The following is a 20,122-nucleotide window of genomic DNA, read 5'->3' as shown; positions in this document are numbered from 1 at the left end:
GGGTCAGCTTGAGGGAAGAAATTGCTGATCGCGGAAATAACGTCATTGGGACAGGAGCCAGAGAAAAATCGTCGCCTTGGCTTTGGATGGATAGATGGTGGTGCGGTAACGGGAACCGCCGTCGTTAGGCACGCTATTAGGTGAAGCTGTCCGTTCATGGTAAACAGCACTTGAGGACACGGACGAGACTTAGAGGACCCTTCCCCTCTTCTTGCGACCGCGAAACGGGATACAGGAAGCACATTCACGTACGAGAATACTTTTACCTTTCTCTTTTTCTGCGCTCCATATAAGTATGTGACACTGATGGCCTCTTGCGTCGCCTGGTTTTCTTCAAGAACAACTAGAACCGGGGAGTCGGGGAAGAGGATACGTGCGTATACATGCATCGTTTTATGAAAGGGATGGACTGGAGGAAAAAATGCTTCGTTAAAAGACGACCAGCGGATAGCCTGCGCATCGTCATACGGCATTTAATTGTGCCCGTGCAGTGACCTTGTAGAGATAGTACGGATAGCTAAAATTGAAGATAACAGTATGCAGGTTAGCCAGCGCAACTGTGCTCAAACATGGCGGTGAGCGAGCAAGGAGACAACCCTGCTGAGCGGCCTTTCCACGTTGAACATTTTCGGACGCGCTCGTGCAACGTCTTCACGTGGTTCTATGTTCGCGATCGGCTCTAGGACGTGTGGAGTAAAGTTCGTATGACCTGTAAGTGGCCTCGCAGCGATTAAAAACGAAACATCTTGCCCTGATTGAAAACACATAACTAACCAGAGGGTACGCAACAAAAGATGCGTATCGGCCGCCGGAAGACACTGCTCTGCGCAATGACCCGGCGACGCGACACGATAAGCGCTCGAGCAGTGCTGATTATTGCGAGCGAAGATGGCCAGTTGATAATAGTCGTCGTAACTAACCATGGCTGGTGCAGTGCGTGCACGGTGATGACTGACTGCAATCCTGCAACTCGACAGCGGAGGACCCCTTGACGCGGTGCCGACGTCTTCTTGAGTGGCCAGTAACTAGTAGTGCTGGCAGCATCGCTTGCATGATGTGGCGGCCGAAGTGCATGGGCGTTATGAGCTGATTGTTCGATGAATTTCGTGTTGTGCGTCGAGCGGTGCAACAGGTCTTCGATGAAACCCAAGCATACGCTCCTTGGGAGACCGGAAGGTATATGGTGTTCGCGTTGCCTGTGTTCCGTATTGCAGACGAGAGATTGAAACTGTGCGGACTTGCGCATTGGCAGTTGTAGCGGGCCAAAAACACGGGCGGAAAGCGACGCGTTCCCGCGCGTTTCTTTCCTTCTCAAAAAACCGGTATTGTAGCCTTCATGCGCGCTCCTAGCTACCGCTGCCGAACCGGTTTCCAGAAACCGCGTGTGGGAACGCTTCGCTCTCCGCGCGTGTGTTTGGTCTTTAAGTGTTTTAGGTCTTGTTTAGCCGGATAGATGCAACAGTTCTTGGTGACAAGATGGCTTAATGTTCACCGGTCCTTTCAAATTCATATTCACCAATTGGGGGAGGAGGGAGGTACATAGGGAATGTAGCATGCCTAAACTATAACGCATCCTCAGCGGACGTGCCAGAAGACGAGCATCTAGGTATGTTATTATGACACGCAGGCGTTGGAAATAACCTGGGGTCTACACGTTATCCGGGATTAGCCATGGCCAGTTAGGAAAAATAGCAGCAGTGTAGCTCAGCTAACCCTGGATATGCAAAGCGAAAGTTCGGCTTAGCCTGGTTAATTCTTGGTTTCACTTGGTTAAACTTTGATTTAGCTGTAATTATTATACTATTAGTCCCGCTTCTGGGTTTTCCTAGCTCAATGGGTCGCTCCTCGGTCACCTGCACTAGCTTCGCGCGCTTGACATTCCGGACCCTCTCCAGAGAAGCAGTTCGCCGGGCGATATCCGAGGTACTATATGGTGGTTAGGGCAATTTTCGAAGGGGCGCTCAGACGCGGCGTGCCGACGCCGGCTCAGCTCTGGCGCAACGCTCAGAGAACAGAAGGCGCGCGCTCATCACCGCTCTCATCCATGTCCAAGCTCGCATGCACGCGGTGGGTCACGTGGTCAGGCGGCGAACCAGCTGCGGAGAGCGCGCCAAGCCTGCAGTGGCGGCGGTGCCGGGCAGCTAGCGGACGAGGATGACGGCGCAGCTCGGCCGAGGGAGTCACGTGGTGCTTTTCCTGGGGCACTGCGCAGCTGCGGTCAAATGAAGGTGAAATCCTCCGCGACGGCGAAACCGCTCGACAAAATTAGTAAAGCTTTGCTTTAAAGGTGTGAGTTGGGCGTGTTGGTATAGGCTGACGGTAAGTTGTTGAGAGCCTTAATGGAGGAGAAGGAGGTAGCGTTTATTGTGACAGGAAGACTGTACGTCAAGGGGGGGGGGGGAAGGGGGAGTAGAAGGTGGGGGGCCTTAATGGAGAGGAAGGACAGTGGCCAGCAGGGAAAGAAGGGAATAAGGGGGGGGGGGGGGTCGTCCTTATAGAAGTCGCCTAGAAAAGGGATCACTTATCAATCTTTTATACCACGGCTAAATTAATGCACTACAGAGACGAAGACCGCTTTCGTCTCTGTAGTATTACCTCAAAACCAGCAAGCCGCTCAATCTGCTAGCACCTACCGAACGTATACTTCACTGTATATAGCTTTGAGCGAACATTTGTTTGCCACAGTTTGCGTTATCGAGCGCAACCCGCACAAAAATTGGAGAGGTATTGAACGAGCTGAGGTTTTCTAAAATCTTTCGAGGGCTGTTTTTGCGCAGTGCAGATGTTACGTGCAAATGCAGCTTCATGGCAGCGACATCGACCGTTCATAAGGCGATTACCCCTGCAAGGTGGAGCCGTTCTCTGAATAAAAGCCCCGTACAAGGGCTAGACTAAGATTGGCCACTTCGCCCGCATGCTATACAACAAATGACAGGAAAATTCACAGCACCTTCCAATTAAAACAGGGCCATTCGTGCCATTGCGACGTTGCAAGAGAAAAATTCTCATGAGACCAATTCGAAAAGTGTCGCAAAGAAAACGCGGAGAAGTTTATCGGCAATCATTTGGCCGTGTTATTGCGGGAGAAAAGGGAGCACGGTGCTCCGTAGTGGCCATAACCGCATCTAGCTGACCGTCCGAAGTGCTGTCTCATGCTGGTCACGTAGTTTGGCCTCTACGTGCAAATCCGGCCAACTATAGTGCACGCGCTACTTGCACATGCGCACCACGGGGCTGTACGGTTGCGTGCATGTTGAATGGCGGTTTCAGAAAAAAAAAAGTAATCCACTCGATACGACGGTCGGCTGTTGTCCTCCAGGTATTTAATTGACCACTATAGGAAAGGGCAAGATACCCGGCCCCAAGCAAATGGCAGCAAGGCAAGGCGCTCCTTTACTCAGCGTAAGTACAAAGGAGCAGTGGGAGACCGCACTACTCATCTCCGGCCCGGGTATCCAGACCCGGCTCGTCCAGATGGCCACGACCATCGCCACGGAAGGGCTCCTGACCGACGGCTAAGCGATAAATCTGGGCAAATAGAAGTTGGTCACTCTATCAGTTCCCCAAATTAAAAAAAAAAAAGCTAAAGTAAATTTGGGTGCACAACGTTGTGCATATATGCGACGCGATTTATACGCTTCCATTTCCTCCTCTCCATACCCCAGAACCAATCCGCGACCCACAGTGGGTGGACCGGCCGAGCAGGTCACTCGGCCCAGCGCATGCGTAGAGGAATCGGGGAAGGATCAAGGCATCCCGGAGGACTAGGAGGGGCCCATACGCCACCGTGCACCAATGAGCTCCTGAATAAAGCAAGATTTTTTTCTCTCCACAGCAATATATACTCCTCTGCAGTGTTCAATTTCACCCATCATGCCTACATGGTGATACGCCGACCGCGAAATACTTGCACTATACAATCCCTATAAACCGTATAAAAGGAGCATAGAAATAGTTGCAAATGAAAGTGTCCTGCAAAGGTTTGCTGCATTCCTAACAGGTTCTCATTTTCAGGTTGGATGACCAGATGCGGCCTACCTGCATGGCAGGATATTCGGCAGTGGTGCAGCGACCGGGCGAAGTTTGGGAGCCAGCGAGGAAACCCCGGCAAAGTTGCCACCGGAGAAACGTTGCTCCGAATCCACCGAAGGTAAACGTGTGTGCGCTTACAATGTGTGAATGTGTAGAAAAGCTTTATTTCGTCGGACTGCTTGTTATACGGGAAGGCAAGTTACTTTATTCAGTTATGGCTACTGGAGAAAACGAAAATTTAAAGCAATCGGTACGGCATTGGTATTCTCAAAGTGAATGCGTGTGTCGTGTTAGTCAAGTTTGTGTTTTTGATGCAGTCAGAACTCGATCTAATGAAACCCGTTCTTATGAATTTCCTGCGCTAACGAAAACATTCGGATTCCACCTTTGGTGCCTATACGGCTGCAGATCTACGCTTTCACGAACTCGAAGTAATGAAATATATTCAGTACCATTACCAATTTAACGAAATATTTCCGATTAGTTTCCGGCGCGGAGGGTGCTGTCGGAGGATTCTGACACCCTAGAAACTGCTGAAGCTCCTGTGCCTGCTCCAGGCCATGTGATGGACGCTATGGATTGATTGATTGTAGGGTTTAACGCGCCGGCGCTACTCAGGTGATGAGGCGCGCCGTAGTGGAGAGCTCCGGATTAATTTTGACCACCTGGGGATCTTTAAAGTGCGCCGAAATCTCGTACACACTTGCGTTTTTGTTTTTCGCCTCCATCAGAAAAGCGGCCGCCGCGGCCGGGAATCGAACCCGCGTCTTCGTGCTCAGCAGCGCAAGATGGACGCTATGGACTGGGTCAGGCGCTTTGCTGGGGCTCACGAAGGAACCGAGGACGCGTTGAACGCGCTTGCGTGATTCGAAAAGTCTGTCCGCCCAATGCTAACGAAACGCGCGCGGGGGCGAAAATCACAGGCTTTTTGCCAAGAAATAAATTAGTTTTCCCCAGAACCCCTAGTGTTTTATTGGTATTTTCCCCTTGGTCTTTTATTAGAGTATTGCTAAATTATTGCAGGAGATGGCCGCGGCAGCCGCAATTACGATGGCATAGTAGTTGCTGGGATGCGCCTCTCTTTAGACATCGAATTTGTGTAATCAACTGCTTGAGGACATCGAATTTATGAAATTAACTGCTTGTAATCCTGATTTTATGGAGTTCTCGATTTGACATAGTATTTCGCGATCCCGGTGACCTCGGTAGATCGGGGTTTAATTGTATACTTGGAGCTATCTCCGTTTAACTGCTTGTTTACTAATAGGTATAACAGTTTCTGCCGCACGACTTTTTGCTCGTTGTTTGAGGGATAAAATTCTTGCTTTTTTAAGAGTTCTGTGGGCGAATCGATTGTCCTGCATTTTTTATATATAAGCCTAGCAGCTTTCTTCTGTACTCTTTCAAGTCTGTGTATAAGTGCATGTGTTGGTTGAAGGAAACCAAGGGACGTTTGCGTTTTCTACTGAAAGACGTACTTTTTAACTAACTAAAAACAGCGCGCATACGGATGGGACGAAAGAAAGGGGCACAACACAAGCGTCGTCTCTCAACTAGTGGTTTATTAGGAGGAACAAACCTCAGTGGCTAAGGCGTTGCGCTGCTGAGCACGAGGTCGCGGGTTCGATTCCCGGCCGCGGCGGCCGCTTTTCTGATGGAGGCGAAAAGCAAAAACGCCCGTGTGTACGAGATTTCGGCGCACGATAAAGATCCCCAGGTGGTCAAAATTAATCCGGAGCCCTCCACGACGGCGCGCCTCATCGCCTGCGTTGCGTCGGCGCGTTAAACCCCACAATCAAATCAATCAGGAGGAACAAACGATTTATACAAGAAAAAGTGCGCATGCGCATACGCACTGACCGCAAAGGTTGGCACGCAGCGAGAGCACTGCGCAAAAGAAGAAATGGAACGAGCGCAAATGCGCAGACGAGCAGGGAAATCGCGCAAATGTGTCGCTGATTGTTCAGGCTTCCTTTTCGTGAGGCGTGATCGAAGTTGAACTGACGCACTAGTTGTCATTATCACGGTTAATGCCACGGTTATCCCGTAGCTTACGCGTTTTGTGATGGGCAGGCATATTTGCAGATGTACCATTTTAAAGCAAAGCTTTTTACCTCTACCCCCCAAGGGTTCTTTCGCGACCGTTGGTGTCACCAGAAAACTCCAGCGAACAAATAAAAGAATTTACTGGCACCGCCGGGAATCGAACCTGGAACTAATAGACTAACAAAGCGAGAGCCCGTTGCCTTACCGATTTAGCTACAAGCCCACGCGAACACGGGGAAGACAGGTGGTGTACTCATCAAGCACATCTACGGGTTTACCCCCTGCGTTCTCGCTGAATTCCACGTGAAAGCGTCACGCGACCACTCACGCTCGTCTAGCGGCCCTGTGCGCACCTTGCTCATGTGCTAAGAGTTACAAAAATTAAAGGAAGCTCATACCAATGCATGGCATCTCACTTCTAGTACGCCAATGTGCTAAAGCCTGTGGCCTCCAGTGTTCACGTAAAAAATCACAGCTCCTTGTCGTCCGCCCTCACGCCAAACAAAGGAATACATTCAAATACTCCTTGATGGCCAGGCCATCACTCCAAGCCCCAGCATGAAGATCCTGGGCCTACATCTCGAGGCTAACACCACGAGTGACGTCTCCTTGCAGCGCCTCAAAAACAGCATTAATCAAATCATACACATGATCAGGCGAGTTATCACCAAGAAGCGAGGCCTAACGGAATCCGGTACCTTTCGATTAATTGAAGCTTTTGTCCTCTCGAGAGTCACTTACGTCAACCCCCTGTCTTCTTCTCGACAAAGAAGACATAGAGATGCTTTATATAATGATTAGAAAGGCGGTCGAGCAGGTAATTGGTCTTCTCATGAGTGCGTCCACAGAGAGTCTGCTTAGCACGGGGCTCTTAACACGGTGGAAGAGCTGATACAGGGCCATCTTTCTATCCAGAAGCTCCGAACGAACAGAACTCTGGCGGGTTGCCGCATCCATCCCCAGTTTGGCTGGGCCGCACAGAAAATCCCTCCGCTTGATGTACTCCTGGACTTTTGCCGATCGTGGCTACCTCCAGATCCAAACTCCTTGCTTGTGCCTCACTCAAGACCGATGACATGACGGCCGCAGAAGAGGCAGCCATCGCCTTGGATCTCACTCAGCCAGGTGTTCGTAAGGTGGTCACCGATTCCCAACACGCCTACCGGAATTACCAGTCGGGTTTGGTGTCCCGACCTGCACTGCGTGTGCTGAAAAACCAATCCCCAAATGGTTCCATTCAGCTCATCTAGACACCCGCTCACGCTTTCATTGAGGGCAACAAATACGTCCACCCAACAAGCCTGCGCTTTTACCTCCCGTGCTATGGAGCTGCACGAGGACAGTCACCCGCTTGTCACGTTCAGGGAGATAACCCAGCATTATCGCCTTCTGAGACAGACCGTACCTTCGCCTTACCCTGACCTTTCCAGAGAACGACAAACTACCTTACGGCTCATACACCGGGCTCCTTCCCACACCCTACGCGTCTTCACTCAATGTATCCGAATCGCTACAACGCTGAATGTAAATTTTGCTCAGAAGTAGGAACACTCCGCCCCGTAATTGGGGTGTGCGACTTTAGCCCTGAGCACCCTCCTCTCTTTCCGTCAACTACCCAACAAGAGCAATGGGAGATGCTGCTCTCCAGGCCCTCTTTACGTACCCAGCTTCAGCGGGTGGACAGAACACAGGCCGCGCGGACTGCATATGGGCCCAACAGAAGAAGGAATAACTCCCCAGGGCTGCACTCTGGGCCGTTCAGAAATCTGAACAGAAGTATTTCGTCCTCCTCCTCCTCCTTCTCTGCCGCAAATCTCGCCGCCTCCGTCCGCGGCGCAGAGACGGAGAATTCAGATCGTCTAACACCGGGTTGGAGCTTACTTCATTTTATAAAAACAGTTTCCATTCTTGTGCTACACCACTACAACTCAACCAAAGACCGTTCATGCATCATGCATTGATTTAACCTTACCAAGAATATCTCTTAGAAGTAATGAATGGTGTGGTTAAGTGCATTTCACTTCTCTCTGGTTTTACTATTTGTAGAGCGATGTAAGTGAAGTTAAGTGACGTCGCATGGGTAATCGTTATGGGTGCCCTTTACAGCTTTGCTTTCCAACCACATTCACGGGGTGGATTGGCGCGAATTTTTTTTTATAGACCCGGAGTGCTCTCTCAGCCGAATATTCAGGCAACGGCGCGCCTGCCCCGCGTACACTTTTCCACAAGGCAGGTTTATTCGGTACACAACACAGGTTCTGCACGGTACAACTACGTGTGTGCTTCACATTACATTTGTTTGGGTTGATCATTCTTTTGCGGTCTTTTTTTGCTGTTCGTCAATGAACACAGTCTTTTTTATTTTATTTCTGGTTGAGAATATGACTTGTACACCATATCTAGATCCTACACTCCTCAGCCCATGTGCCATCTTGCGCGTACATGGAAAGATCGCCCGCTTCCTTTGCCAGTTCTTTTTGTGGTTCATTCTTGCCATACCAAACCTGCCTAGCTAAGCCATCGGACACGGAAATGATCACTGCATCTGGAAACCCGGCTGCCTGAAGGCGTCTAATCTGGTCGTAAAAACGTTTTTCCACAACGTGTTGGCACGACTTTTCTACCGCGGATCTGAGGCTTGACTTGGCGATTCCCCTCTTCACTATTTTTGAATGCCCAGATGCGTGATTAGGAAGCGCATTTAACTGGCTGTCAGGAAGTTCTACGCTTTAGACATTTTCTACGAACGCAGTGCAATGAGTTAGACCAAATAAGTGTCTATATATGAAACAATCATTTAGAATCTCAATGTTTCCAGACTAGGAAGCTATCGGTAACCGCATCTGTGGCCGCTGATTCTTTACTTTTCTGCAGCTGGCCGCCCTCGGAAAGGAACAATCCTATTCTAGAAGGAATAGCTTTCTCCGTAAAAGCGTTGCTGCGCGCTGTGTTTAACTTTTGTCGGGACGAAGTTTCTATTTCATCGTCTTCATCTCTTCGAATTTGCAGCGCCTGCATTTCGAGAATGCTGCCCAGACTGTCGCCCCTCGCTCGAGTGCGGTTTGTGTCCGAAATACGGCGAGCTTTGGTGAGATTTGGACCAAGCGTCGGCGTTAACGCCGTTGCTGCGGTGTTTTCGCTCGGCGAAGACTCGTTGAGCAGGAAACCGTTGGCCGCTACGTTCGACCTCAGCCTCATCCGGCCTGGATGCGAATCCACCGAGAGGCGCCGTGCTGCCCGGGGTCTCTTGACGCTGCTCTTGACGATGGCGCCACTGAGGTCGATGTCCTTGAGCCGTGCGAGTAGCCGCTCCTTCTTCTCCTGGTCCATGCCCTGTGAAAGTTGCCTGACTTACTTTTGTTGGTCGTCTTAAAAACTTTGTTTTAGTTTTAATATATGAATAAACTGTTTCAACATAGTTCAAGAAAACCTCATTTTCTGGGCGTAGTGAAATGCACCTGAAACACTCATATTGATCAACGAAAGACATTTATGCCTGATCGTTGGTGCGTGCTAAAGAATTTGAGAGAACCCAAGTGCCTCGATAACAAGATTGCGGCAGCTGTGGAATACACCAGTTGTTCTGTGAGTGAGTGAGTGAGTGAGTGAGTGAGTGAGTGAGTGAGTGAGTGAGTGAGTGAGTGAGTGAGTGAGTGAGTGAGTGAGTGAGTGAGTGAGTGAGTGAGTGAGTGAGTGAGTGAGTGAGTGAGTGAGTGAGTGAGTGAGTGAGTGAGTGAGTGAGTGAGTGAGTGAGTGAGTGAGTGAGTGAGTGAGTGAGTGAGTGAGTGAGTGAGTGAGTGAGTGAGTGAGTGAGTGAGTGAGTGAGTGAGTGAGTGAGTGAGTGAGTGAGTGAGTGAGTGAGTGAGTGAGTGAGTGAGTGAGTGAGTGAGTGAGTGAGTGAGTGAGTGAGTGAGTGAGTGAGTGAGTGAGTGAGTGAGTGAGTGAGTGAGTGAGTGAGTGAGTGAGTGAGTGAGTGAGTGAGTGAGTGAGTGAGTGAGTGAGTGAGTGAGTGAGTGAGTGAGTGAGTGAGTGAGTGAGTGAGTGAGTGAGTGAGTGAGTGAGTGAGTGAGTGAGTGAGTGAGTGAGTGAGTGAGTGAGTGAGTGAGTGAGTGAGTGAGTGAGTGAGTGAGTGAGTGAGTGAGTGAGTGAGTGAGTGAGTGAGTGAGTGAGTGAGTGAGTGAGTGAGTGAGTGAGTGAGTGAGTGAGTGAGTGAGTGAGTGAGTGAGTGAGTGAGTGAGTGAGTGAGTGAGTGAGTGAGTGAGTGAGTGAGTGAGTGAGTGAGTGAGTGAGTGAGTGAGTGAGTGAGTGAGTGAGTGAGTGAGTGAGTGAGTGAGTGAGTGAGTGAGTGAGTGAGTGAGTGAGTGAGTGAGTGAGTGAGTGAGTGAGTGAGTGAGTGAGTGAGTGAGTGAGTGAGTGAGTGAGTGAGTGAGTGAGTGAGTGAGTGAGTGAGTGAGTGAGTGAGTGAGTGAGTGAGTGAGTGAGTGAACGTTATTTGCCCCGTTTAGCTGGGAGTTGCGGTGAGTGAGTGAACTTTATTTGCCCCGTTTAGCTGGGAGTTGCGGTCCCCTGCTTTACGTAGTCGACGGTCAGGTATCCGTGGGTCCTCGGCGGCGTCTGAGGAGAAATTAGACTAGCGGTGCCGCGGGCTGTTTTCGCCGTCTTTGCGGGGTTCATATTGAAACCCTACGGTTCATGTAGGTAAGGAGGTAGGTAGGCAGGAGCATGTAGGTAAGTATAGCTCGGGGTAAGTACTGTTAAATAGCAGGGGTTTGGGGAAGCAGTTGACCTGTACCGTCCTGAGTGTTGTCGCTTTCCTGCGGTCGAGAGACCGGTGGGGGTCCGGATATGTTTTCCGCCCTTCTCTGTAGTAGGACAGGACTTCGCTGCAGCTGAGGAATTGTACGGGTTAGTGTGGGGGTCGTCTCAAGCCCGTTTTACGTGGTGCGAATTTCGGCTACGAATTCGCAGATGCGGCGCCCCTTGTGCGACAAAGGGATCTATTCTCGGCGATGTGGCAAATTCCCACATGTTTGAAACAGTCGAACTTCTCCTGTGCACGCTGCTTGACATTTGGAAATTTGTGACAGCAATGAAAATAGAAAAATAAATCATTTTGCCGCGCGAGCGGCGCCGCATCTGCGAATTTGCACGCGAAATTCACCCCATGTGGAACTGGGTTCAGGAGCTGTCCTGGTATGTGTGTTCGCAAGCTGCAGCTCACGGTCTTACTCGTTACTTTCGAGGTCAGAGTGATTTTGGGAATGTTGACGGTCCGCAGGGTGGGGTTGATAAGTTTTAATTTTACGGGCGACACTGCAACCGCCGAAGCCTGTCTATTTATTTGATTTATTCATGTTCTCGGGCTGCGAGAATATGAAGCGCTCCCAGATGGTAAAATGCCACCTGCGAAAGAAGCTGACGACCATCTCCTTTGAGTAGATTGCTATAATAATATTCGCTTTTGCCACTGGCTGTTTCATATGTGTGCGTTAGTGGTAAGTAGCAGCTGGACGCCTTCGCACTGCGATAATGACCCTGAAGAGCACCGGACCGCCATCAAACAGCAAAGGAAAGACTTTCTGGCCTCCCTGATCAACCACACTCCCATTCCCAAGTCCTATTCTCGCTCTCAACAAGACACTTACGAACCTTTCCCTTGCAAAACGACAAGTTTTTTTCATTCATCCCCTAATCAAGGCATGTGTATCCCCTGTGAAATTCCGGACACCACTGAACACATTATTTGGACATGCCTTCGATTTCAAACTGAAAGACAGATTCTCCTAGACACCCTTCCCGCTAACTTACGACCAAATTCCTTAAATTATGTCCTGCGTCCCTCCTACCCACCTAATTAGCGAAGGCAGTGTGGGACACTCTCCTGCATTTCATATCTCAACCCACTATTTTTAGATGCGACGCTGAGGGCATCTCTTGTCGGCGGCCCTGTCCTTCCTGCGTGCGTCCGTTGTTGTTGTCCGCACCGCTGCCTTCCTGCGTGCGTCCGTTGTTATTGTCCGTAAGGCTGCGTCTATCCTCCACTCTCCCCCTCTCCTCTCCGATAGCGAACACTCTTTCGCGAGGGGCATTGGATTGGATTGGCTTGGATTGGATTTGGATTGGATTAAAATGGACTGTGTTGGATTGTGTTGCGTCATAGCCGCGGCAGACGCACTGGCGCCGGCGCGTGCCCAGGTGAGAGCGAACACTCTCTCTCAACATCTGCGGGTGTGCGGCCCAGCGCGCTCTCACTCCGCCGGTGGGCGGTGCTGCGCATGTGCAGTACTCTCTCTCACCGCGGTCTCCTCTCCTTCGGGCGGGCTGCGCATATAACCGGTGTGCTGCTCTCCGGTGTCCTTTCGGTCGACGGTTGCTCTCCGCTTGCGCTTCAACCCCCCCTCAGCGTCGCATCACACCAGGGTTCCCGCGAGGGGAGGTGGGCGTAATTTTTTCCCTTGCTATTTCCCACCCATACCCGTCGTGAGCCTTAACTTATCGCTACCCCTAAGGGGGTCTGATGCACTAGCAAGAGACCCCCGGGTGTTTTTTCTACATTTCAATAAAGGTTAAAAAAAGTAGGTGCGGTAAGGTATCGCGTTCATTCGCATGCATGCATCTTGACTGCGCTTGTACGTTGGGTGAAAAGCTTAACATCTCAATGAAACCGAAACTGAAACAAGCCTAGCGATTGGGCTGGGGCGTCCTATTTAAAATGTTTGCTAGCTGAGGTTTGTGTCTTTGAAAGCACACGAAATTACATTATGAGCAAAAGTTCCCGCATAAATTTAGTTAACATGCACATGTCCCAGCTGCCTCAGTGATTGATTCAGAAGAAACGCTTAGGCAAGCTTTGAAGATCCCGCGCTGCACCATTCAAGATCCGTGATGTCACAAATTGTAGTGCGGGGAAGTGCACGGTGCAGCGACACCTGTTTTCGCGCTTGTATCGTTATCTGTGTTAATAAGTTAACTGCTGTTACGAGCTGTATATTTGTACTCGTCACACTCACACTCACATCACAATCTACCGCGATTGGCCAACTGACTTTTACACTTAGTGTCCCGTCAAAGCCACATTTAGTTCCCCTCTAACTTACTGTAAATATGGATCTTGGACCATTGTAGAAGGCCTCGTGATTGAAGAAATCTCTGTGGTTCTGAAAAAAAGACTGTGTAGCAGTGTCCTGAAAAATTAATTCAACGGTTATTAGAAGCGTACACCACATGTATGATTACCTGAACTACCCAAGCCTCATTTTCTTCCAGCGCTTTGCACTTCATGTTCAAAATGTATAACCTTGATCAAACTCTCTTTTAAACTACCCGAAAAAAGTCCCGAGGCCCCTTCGCTGACTCCATTGAAGCGCGTAATATTCCGCACAGCATTTTCATCGCAATCTGCGATGGTTATTAATGGAGTTACCATAAGAGTGCGCGCATTTCTTCCCTCCTCCCGAACGCTGTTCGTAACGCTAATGAAGGCCCAATCGCGTTGGTGCAAAAAGTAGCTGGTCTGATCATGTGCACGTCAGCGAACGACACCCGATATAAAAGGCTGATGAGCAGTATGGCGGCAACATATGCTACGAGGCTTTCGAGGCTTTCCTACGATTACCCAAACCGGATGGTCTTAATTGTTAAAGCAGGTTAATCGCGAATAATTTTTAAAAATAAAGGGCCTAATTGCAAGGTCCGCCTATAACGTATCCTTCTCCCCACATACCAAGCTGACATCGTTACAGCAAAAATAAAAAAAAATGCCTGATGCTATGTAATGTTTCCAAAGCTAAGCCCTTGAGATATATGCTTCGCCACCTGCCACTCAATGATTTTAATACTGTCGCTTTATTGTGAAACGGGGCGTGGGAGGACACTGCGATTTCGTGGCTGATAAAACTGCTTGGTCGCAGTAGTACTTGTACGCCGCGCTTTGACCTGGACGTAAAACAGGAAGGGAATGTGCCAGACCTCCCAGGTACATCTATTCAGGCACATGGTTTAAAACTATCTTGAGCCTCCCACTGCACTGCCTTATCTTACGGCACAAGTGTAGCTTCAGTGCGTCAAATACCGAAAATATATTTAAAGTTTCCAAGCTTCTTAGCTGTGCCTACGGGCGCCCTTCTCAACGTCAAAGGCAAGGCAAGCGCAGTCAGCAGCTGGTTCCAGCTGGGAATGAAACTAGGGCCAGTCGAAGCCATCTTGATCCAGTTGGTCCCAGTTGCGTTTTAGGCTAGAACCGGTTTGCTAACAAGTCCAGCGATCACCTCGGCGAGCAGTTTGTCCGGGGAAAACTTATCTCATGGATGTTGCCTTTCTCTGGAACGTCTCTAGCACTCTAGAAACTATCGAGCTGGCGGCATTTTCAATTGTCTAACACACCCAAAGCTACTTCTGCTACATTAAGCAGTGGCCGGCTTTTAATTGCGGGCTCACCTTAAATTTTCGTTGTAGCAACTCGTGATCACTTTTCAGGGTCTGCAGCTGCTTTTGAAAGCTCTTGCTCTGAGCCCTCTCCTTCACAAGTTCTTTCTTGAAAGTTATCTGAATGGTGTCGAGCTTGCGCCTCAGTTCCTGAAACAACAGGGAGAAAGTTCATCTTTAAATCAACAAAAAGTGAAGCGGTGAGGAGATATATTCTACCTATAAATTATTTTTTGTTATTTTCAGTACAATTTAGATAATCAGCAGCTGCCTTCGAATAGTTTTCATTTTTCGTGAAAATGTTTCGAAGTACCGTGATTTGTAAATGTTTTACTGTACGACTGGGCCATCACCATGTAAGTTCATCTGAAAGAGCCAGCGATTTCCTGCGGTATAGAACCCTACCTATGTTGAGTGTTTCGCACTTCAGAAATATATTATGATGAAACTGCTCTTGTTCCTTCATCTAGCAGCGCGGAAGCGCAACTGAGCAGTGAAACTGCAGAAAAGCTCGCCTCAGAGATTTCCCTACCTCCAAAAGACGGCACATGTTTCTAGATATTACACACTGCAAATATATGAGCCGACTCTGCGAAATTATCATTCGATTATGCTCGCACATTGGAACTTGAGGGGCTGGTTTCTATGAGCGTTCTCATCTCAATCAGCTTCCGGCAATACAAGTTGTGTTTAGTGCCCTCAAGTCAGCTTTGCCTCCTTGCCCATTGATGCGTTAGGTAGGGCCACGACCAGCTGACCCTTCTGAACTGCTGTTATTTATTCATATTATTCGGTTGGATATTAGTCAGTCCTCTTAACTATTGCAACCAAAATGGATGTCTGCTTTGTACCGTACTCACATGCACTTCGGTGTCCCTGTCCTGAAGATCTCTTTCAAGCTGCTCGATCCTGTTCTCTGACTCGGTTTCCTTTTCCAAAAGCGTCTGCTTCTCGTCAAGTTGGCTCTGCGTTTCCGCAAGGGCTTGCCTCATCTTTTGCAGCTCGCAATTCCGGAAGTGGAGCTTCTTCTCGTAATCCCTGCGGGTTCATACATGCATAGTAGATGTCTCGCACTATTATATAAATGTAAACATTTGTAATGTGATTGCAACGTGGTCTTTTCGCTACGAAAGCTGCTCGCGATGATGGAGTTTTTCCTAGTGAGACCTGATGACGCTCTTCGCTTGGTTTGCCACGCGTGCGCGCACATAAACAACACACGCCCACACACGCGCCCGCGCGCACACACCGAAAGACTGACAAAGGGCATTAGAAGTTGTAAAATGTCAACACATGAACGGTAACGCAGTTAAGGACTAAATTACTTTTTGACAGACAAGCCTGCAGTACATAGGCTATATACGCTGACGTCAAAGCAAATAGTATAGATAGGCCTTATATATAGGTGGCCTTTTAAAAGCAATATTTCAGGTAAAGACGCCAACTTTAGGACAATGGCTTAATTGCACCTTTGTTTTCTCTAGTTCAACTTTTCTGAAGAACAGCCTATTGTGTGACTTTAGCTCCACAAGTCACCTTTGAGGACGTTTGTCGTCCAACGGTTTACAGCGGCTCAGTACGTCGTTCACCAAGAAACTGGCATCAGACACATTACAACATCGGTGGTCAGATCGAGCACATGCTTGAGATTAATTACCTGCAGGACAGTTCTTTCCATATCTGTACAAAAAAGCGTACATCCCTCACGTATGTCTCCGTCTGTGCGTGTGCCACTTTTAATAACGAAGGTGCGCTAGTATGGCCTGGTGAATCTATACTTCGCAGAAGGTGAAGACGACCTTGAGGGCGCAATGCTGCCCCGTGTGTGTCCCCTGCTATTGTTATTGTCTGTGCGCGCGCGCCCCAAAATTGTGCAATACCATAGCAGATTGTATATGACTTAGATCCGCAGTTAATGTACATAGGCCATGATCCGGGCTGAAAATGAATGAAATGCACGTCGAATCAACATTTTCCCACTTTTTTTGGTTCAGTATGGCACCAGAAAGTTAAAAAGTGGAGGAACTGAGATTTGTTACCCTATTTAGGCGGAAGGATGTTTCTTTTTTTAACACGAAAGTGTTTTATTCCGGGATACCCCAAGATTTCACTGACGTCATATCCGTCATGGAAATGACGCCAGTGTACCTTCGCTGAAGCGACCCACCAGCAGGACGTCGCTCGCCAAGCACACCCACACGACAGCCGCCGACCCGCAAATCATGCTCAGCTGCAGATTTCGCTGCGGATTTCACTTTCGTGTTTTACCGATTCCTATGACAGAGGAATCAACCACAGTTTTTTTTTTTTAAGAGGCTTCACTGCAACGCTTCTAGACATGCAACAGTGCAGAATTTACATGCAATGACCACTTCGTCGAAAAGCCTGGCGTGAAGAGGCATGAACTGTTGATATCACCGCATCCTTGGTCGCACTTGGTCGTTTACTTTATTGCTATAATCTCCACCAGAATCCATCATTGCAGGGACCGTTAGGTTTCCACGGCGCTTCTTGCATTCCCAGTCAAAGCTGCAGCACGAAACGCTACGTACTTACTCCTCAAGTTATTCTCTTTGATTGAACAACAGCGATAGCAGTAACCGTACTGCAATAATCACGGCTTATATTATAGCCTAGATAGCCTAGATAGCTTAGATAGCCTAGATCAGTGGCTCTCACCTATGAGTGAGCCGGAGATGTGCCCCTTTATGGCTTGCAAAAGTAACGGTGCAAATAATATTTGATCCGTGTAATTGCACCCGCGGCTACTGTAGCCCATACAACTATTCAATGACCGGCTTTTGTGCCTGACTGTTATGCCGATGTGTTTAGTATTGTTAAACAATACCCCCTTGCACCTAAAAGACGCCGGAACCATGACCCATTGTACGCTTGCCTTTTGTTTGTCTGGCTTTCCCGCACAGCCGGCGTGTTGTGAGAGAATCCGACGTTAAGACCTGTGCTACGCGGAGAAGTTAAACGTACAACCTATGTCAAAATTTCCTACGCCAAACCTAAGCCTACTGGACCACAAATAATTGAAAGAATAAGCTCTTTACCTGTAAATATGAGAAAATTATTTTGTGATAGTAAGAAAGAAAGGTGTTTTCTTTAGCTTTCCGGCGTAAAACGTTTCATCCTCGCTCGCGGCGTGAGCTTGTAAAATAAGTTCCTTGCGGCCTGCGCACTTCCGGCTTGGCCTAGAAAATTTTGGCGAAGACTGTACATGTCCCGAAGCGAAGCCACATTTTTGCGTTGGCTGCAAGGTTTGGCAAAAAGGAGGAAAGAATGGGGGGAGGGGAAGAGTTTTGGCGACGACTTCACGGCCCCCTAAAATGCCTTGGCGAACCCCACTTTGAGAACCCCTGGCTTAGAGGGCGAGTGAGTGAGCGAGCAAGCAAGAAAAATTTTACCTCCCCTTCCTAAAGAAAGTCGAGAGAAGCGCGAAAGCTCAAAGTGCGTCCAGTCGATCGTCAAACCTTCGAAGAAACCGCGAACGAAGAACAAACTCTCCATGCGACGATTTTTCGCGCACGAAGTAAACGCATCGATACGTGGTTTATGAGATAAAGGTATACTATGGTACTCCTTCTTCGTGATCGATGCGTGTATTGTCTTATCCAGAAACGTTCTCGCGATTTCCAAGTAACTCTTTCGACACACAATGAAACCGCGGTTTCACGCACGCGCAACGTGTCCAGAGATCTTGTCAAAGCTTTTCGGTCGGCCAACCAGTCCATGGGGAAATACATAGTTTACGTTTATTACATATATATTTATATTATATATATTTTAATACATATACGTTTTTTTTATAGGACGCCATTGGTCCCACTAAGAAAGCTTTCGCTTTAATAAAAGCCAGCCGAATGGCGCGAATATCAGCGGCTTTAATTGCCTAGTTAGAAGTCCATATATGCTTTGCCTCGCATCTACACGTGCGTGCCGCTCGCTGGAGCAGCCCGAAGTGTGCCGACGGCCTCTCCTCGTGCTCACCTGAGCCTGTCCCTTCCCTCGGCAAGCAGAGCGCGCAGGGCGCGCACTTCCTCGGCGTGTGCCCGCGATGCGTCCGTGCCGTCGGGCCTCCTGGCCGAGTCGGCCTTGAGCAGCTCGCGCTCCTGGCGAGCCTGGATGCGCTTCAGGGCCTTGTTCTCGCGCTCGGACTCCTGCGGGGGCGAGGTGCCCTTTGCACTCTCGTACATCACTGCCCCCGTCGCCAGACAGCGGGAAGCACAGCGCGTTGAAAAGAAAGCTGCTTTGGCGTAATTTTGGAACATTCAATGAACGTGACCGCGTTAAAAAATAAGCTCTCCGCATTTTTAAGTTGTAGAAATGTTTAGCTGGGTTACTGCTGAGGTGTCATCGCTGTGGGAGAGGAAGAGAGAGAAAACCTTTAATGAAAGCTGGAGAGGTCAGCCCCACTAACGGTAGGGCTGGCTTTTCCAAGTGCGGGTGAATACAGTGAGATGACAGGGGAAGATAGAGAGAGAAAAAGAAAAGAAAAAAAAAGAAAGGGGGGGTGGAGGGGAGATGCACACAGTGCATATGTTCATAGAGTTCACAGAACCTCTTCTAGCCCTGTTTCCGAAAAAAAAAATGTAAGCAGCGTTTTTGTTCCCAGCACTGCCCCATCACGATTTCGCCAGGGTCCAAGGAAGTGTAAGAGTTCTAGAGGACCTCCACGTCGGAGTCGCAGAAGTACCCTCGATGCTGTTGCCCGCTGACTAGCATATCGCGGGCAGTGGCTTAGAATGTGCCTAATGTTGTCGGTAGCAGAGCACACTGTACGCAATGGCGACTCTACCCTGCCCAGCTCAAACAAGAAGCTTCGGGTGTATGCAACATTAAGTCGCAGCCTGTGTAGCACGCTTTCAGTGCGCTTATGATACATGGAAACCTACCGCGGTTCTCGTTGCTCAGCGGAATTTAATCCACTCTGAGAAGATAGAACGTGCGAAACTGACGTTGAGGTACCGAGCTACGATCTACGAGCTCTATACATCACCCTTCCAGCACCCTCCCCCCCCTTCACCTTGAGCCTTCTTTCGAGGTCCTTGATTTCATTGCGGAGGTCGTCGATCTTGAAGTCCCGCGACATGGAATTCCTAGAGGCCATCCGCTGTGCTCGGCCGGGCAAGGCGCTCGGCTGCAGGCCATGACTCGGCCCAGGACCCGACGCCCCTGCAGTGAAAGCCTGCTTTGCCAACGCTCCGCACCGGATCCAAGATGTGGGTCCATGCGTCGCGCACGTTTGCGCTAGCCACAGCCTTAGATAAACTTCTCCATCGTCCGCAGATCTTACGTCGCGCCAAGCACTTTCCAAGACGTATTTTCGCGTTAACGTCAAACCATAGCGGAGAAAGCGGAATATTCCCTGCGCGAGGAAGAGGAATGCAGCTTCTCCTTCTTAGATTCATTACCCAGTCTGCACTCTCTAAGCAGAGGATGAAGTTTTAGGGTTCGTACGCGAACCTGATCATCAGATAGGACCCAGAAGATGCGCCAAACCGTTGTTAAATGGGCCATGCAGACAAAATACCAGTTTGTTTTAGTCGAAAGATTTGGTGTTTTATAGTGCCGCCAGCGCTTGTCCGGCAGCAGCCAATGCTTTAGTCACTGA

General features: G+C 49.2%; 1 protein-coding gene and 1 long non-coding RNA gene across 2 annotated transcripts; one reads left to right on the top strand and one right to left on the bottom strand.

Annotated features, from left to right (window-relative positions):
- Positions 1–1,428: 1,428 nt before the first annotated feature.
- On the top strand, positions 1,429–9,459 carry LOC144151309 (uncharacterized). Its single transcript, XR_013318845.1, has 3 exons — positions 1,429–2,228; positions 4,015–4,150; positions 9,088–9,459. It is a non-coding gene; the product is annotated as an uncharacterized LOC144151309 (long non-coding RNA).
- Positions 9,460–13,166: 3,707 nt separating this feature from the next.
- LOC144151310 (lebercilin-like) lies at positions 13,167–19,725 on the bottom strand. The gene is made up of 5 exons (XM_077682313.1): positions 19,535–19,725; positions 18,499–18,668; positions 15,363–15,540; positions 14,515–14,652; positions 13,167–13,262 (listed from the first exon to the last, which is right to left on the bottom strand). The coding sequence occupies exons 1-5, from the start codon at positions 19,616–19,618 to the stop codon at positions 13,167–13,169; spliced, it is 666 nt and encodes a 221-aa protein (XP_077538439.1). The 5' UTR covers positions 19,619–19,725.
- Positions 19,726–20,122: the final 397 nt, after the last annotated feature.

The sequence above is a fragment of the Haemaphysalis longicornis genome, unplaced genomic scaffold (assembly GCF_048455015.1).
Source record: "Haemaphysalis longicornis isolate Haplotype H1 unplaced genomic scaffold, Haemaphysalis longicornis Haplotype H1 scaffold_898, whole genome shotgun sequence".
Lineage (NCBI taxonomy): Eukaryota > Metazoa > Arthropoda > Arachnida > Ixodida > Ixodidae > Haemaphysalis > Haemaphysalis longicornis.
The sequence above is the reverse complement of the archived record's forward strand: the minus strand, read 5'-3'. Positions and strand labels throughout refer to the sequence as shown.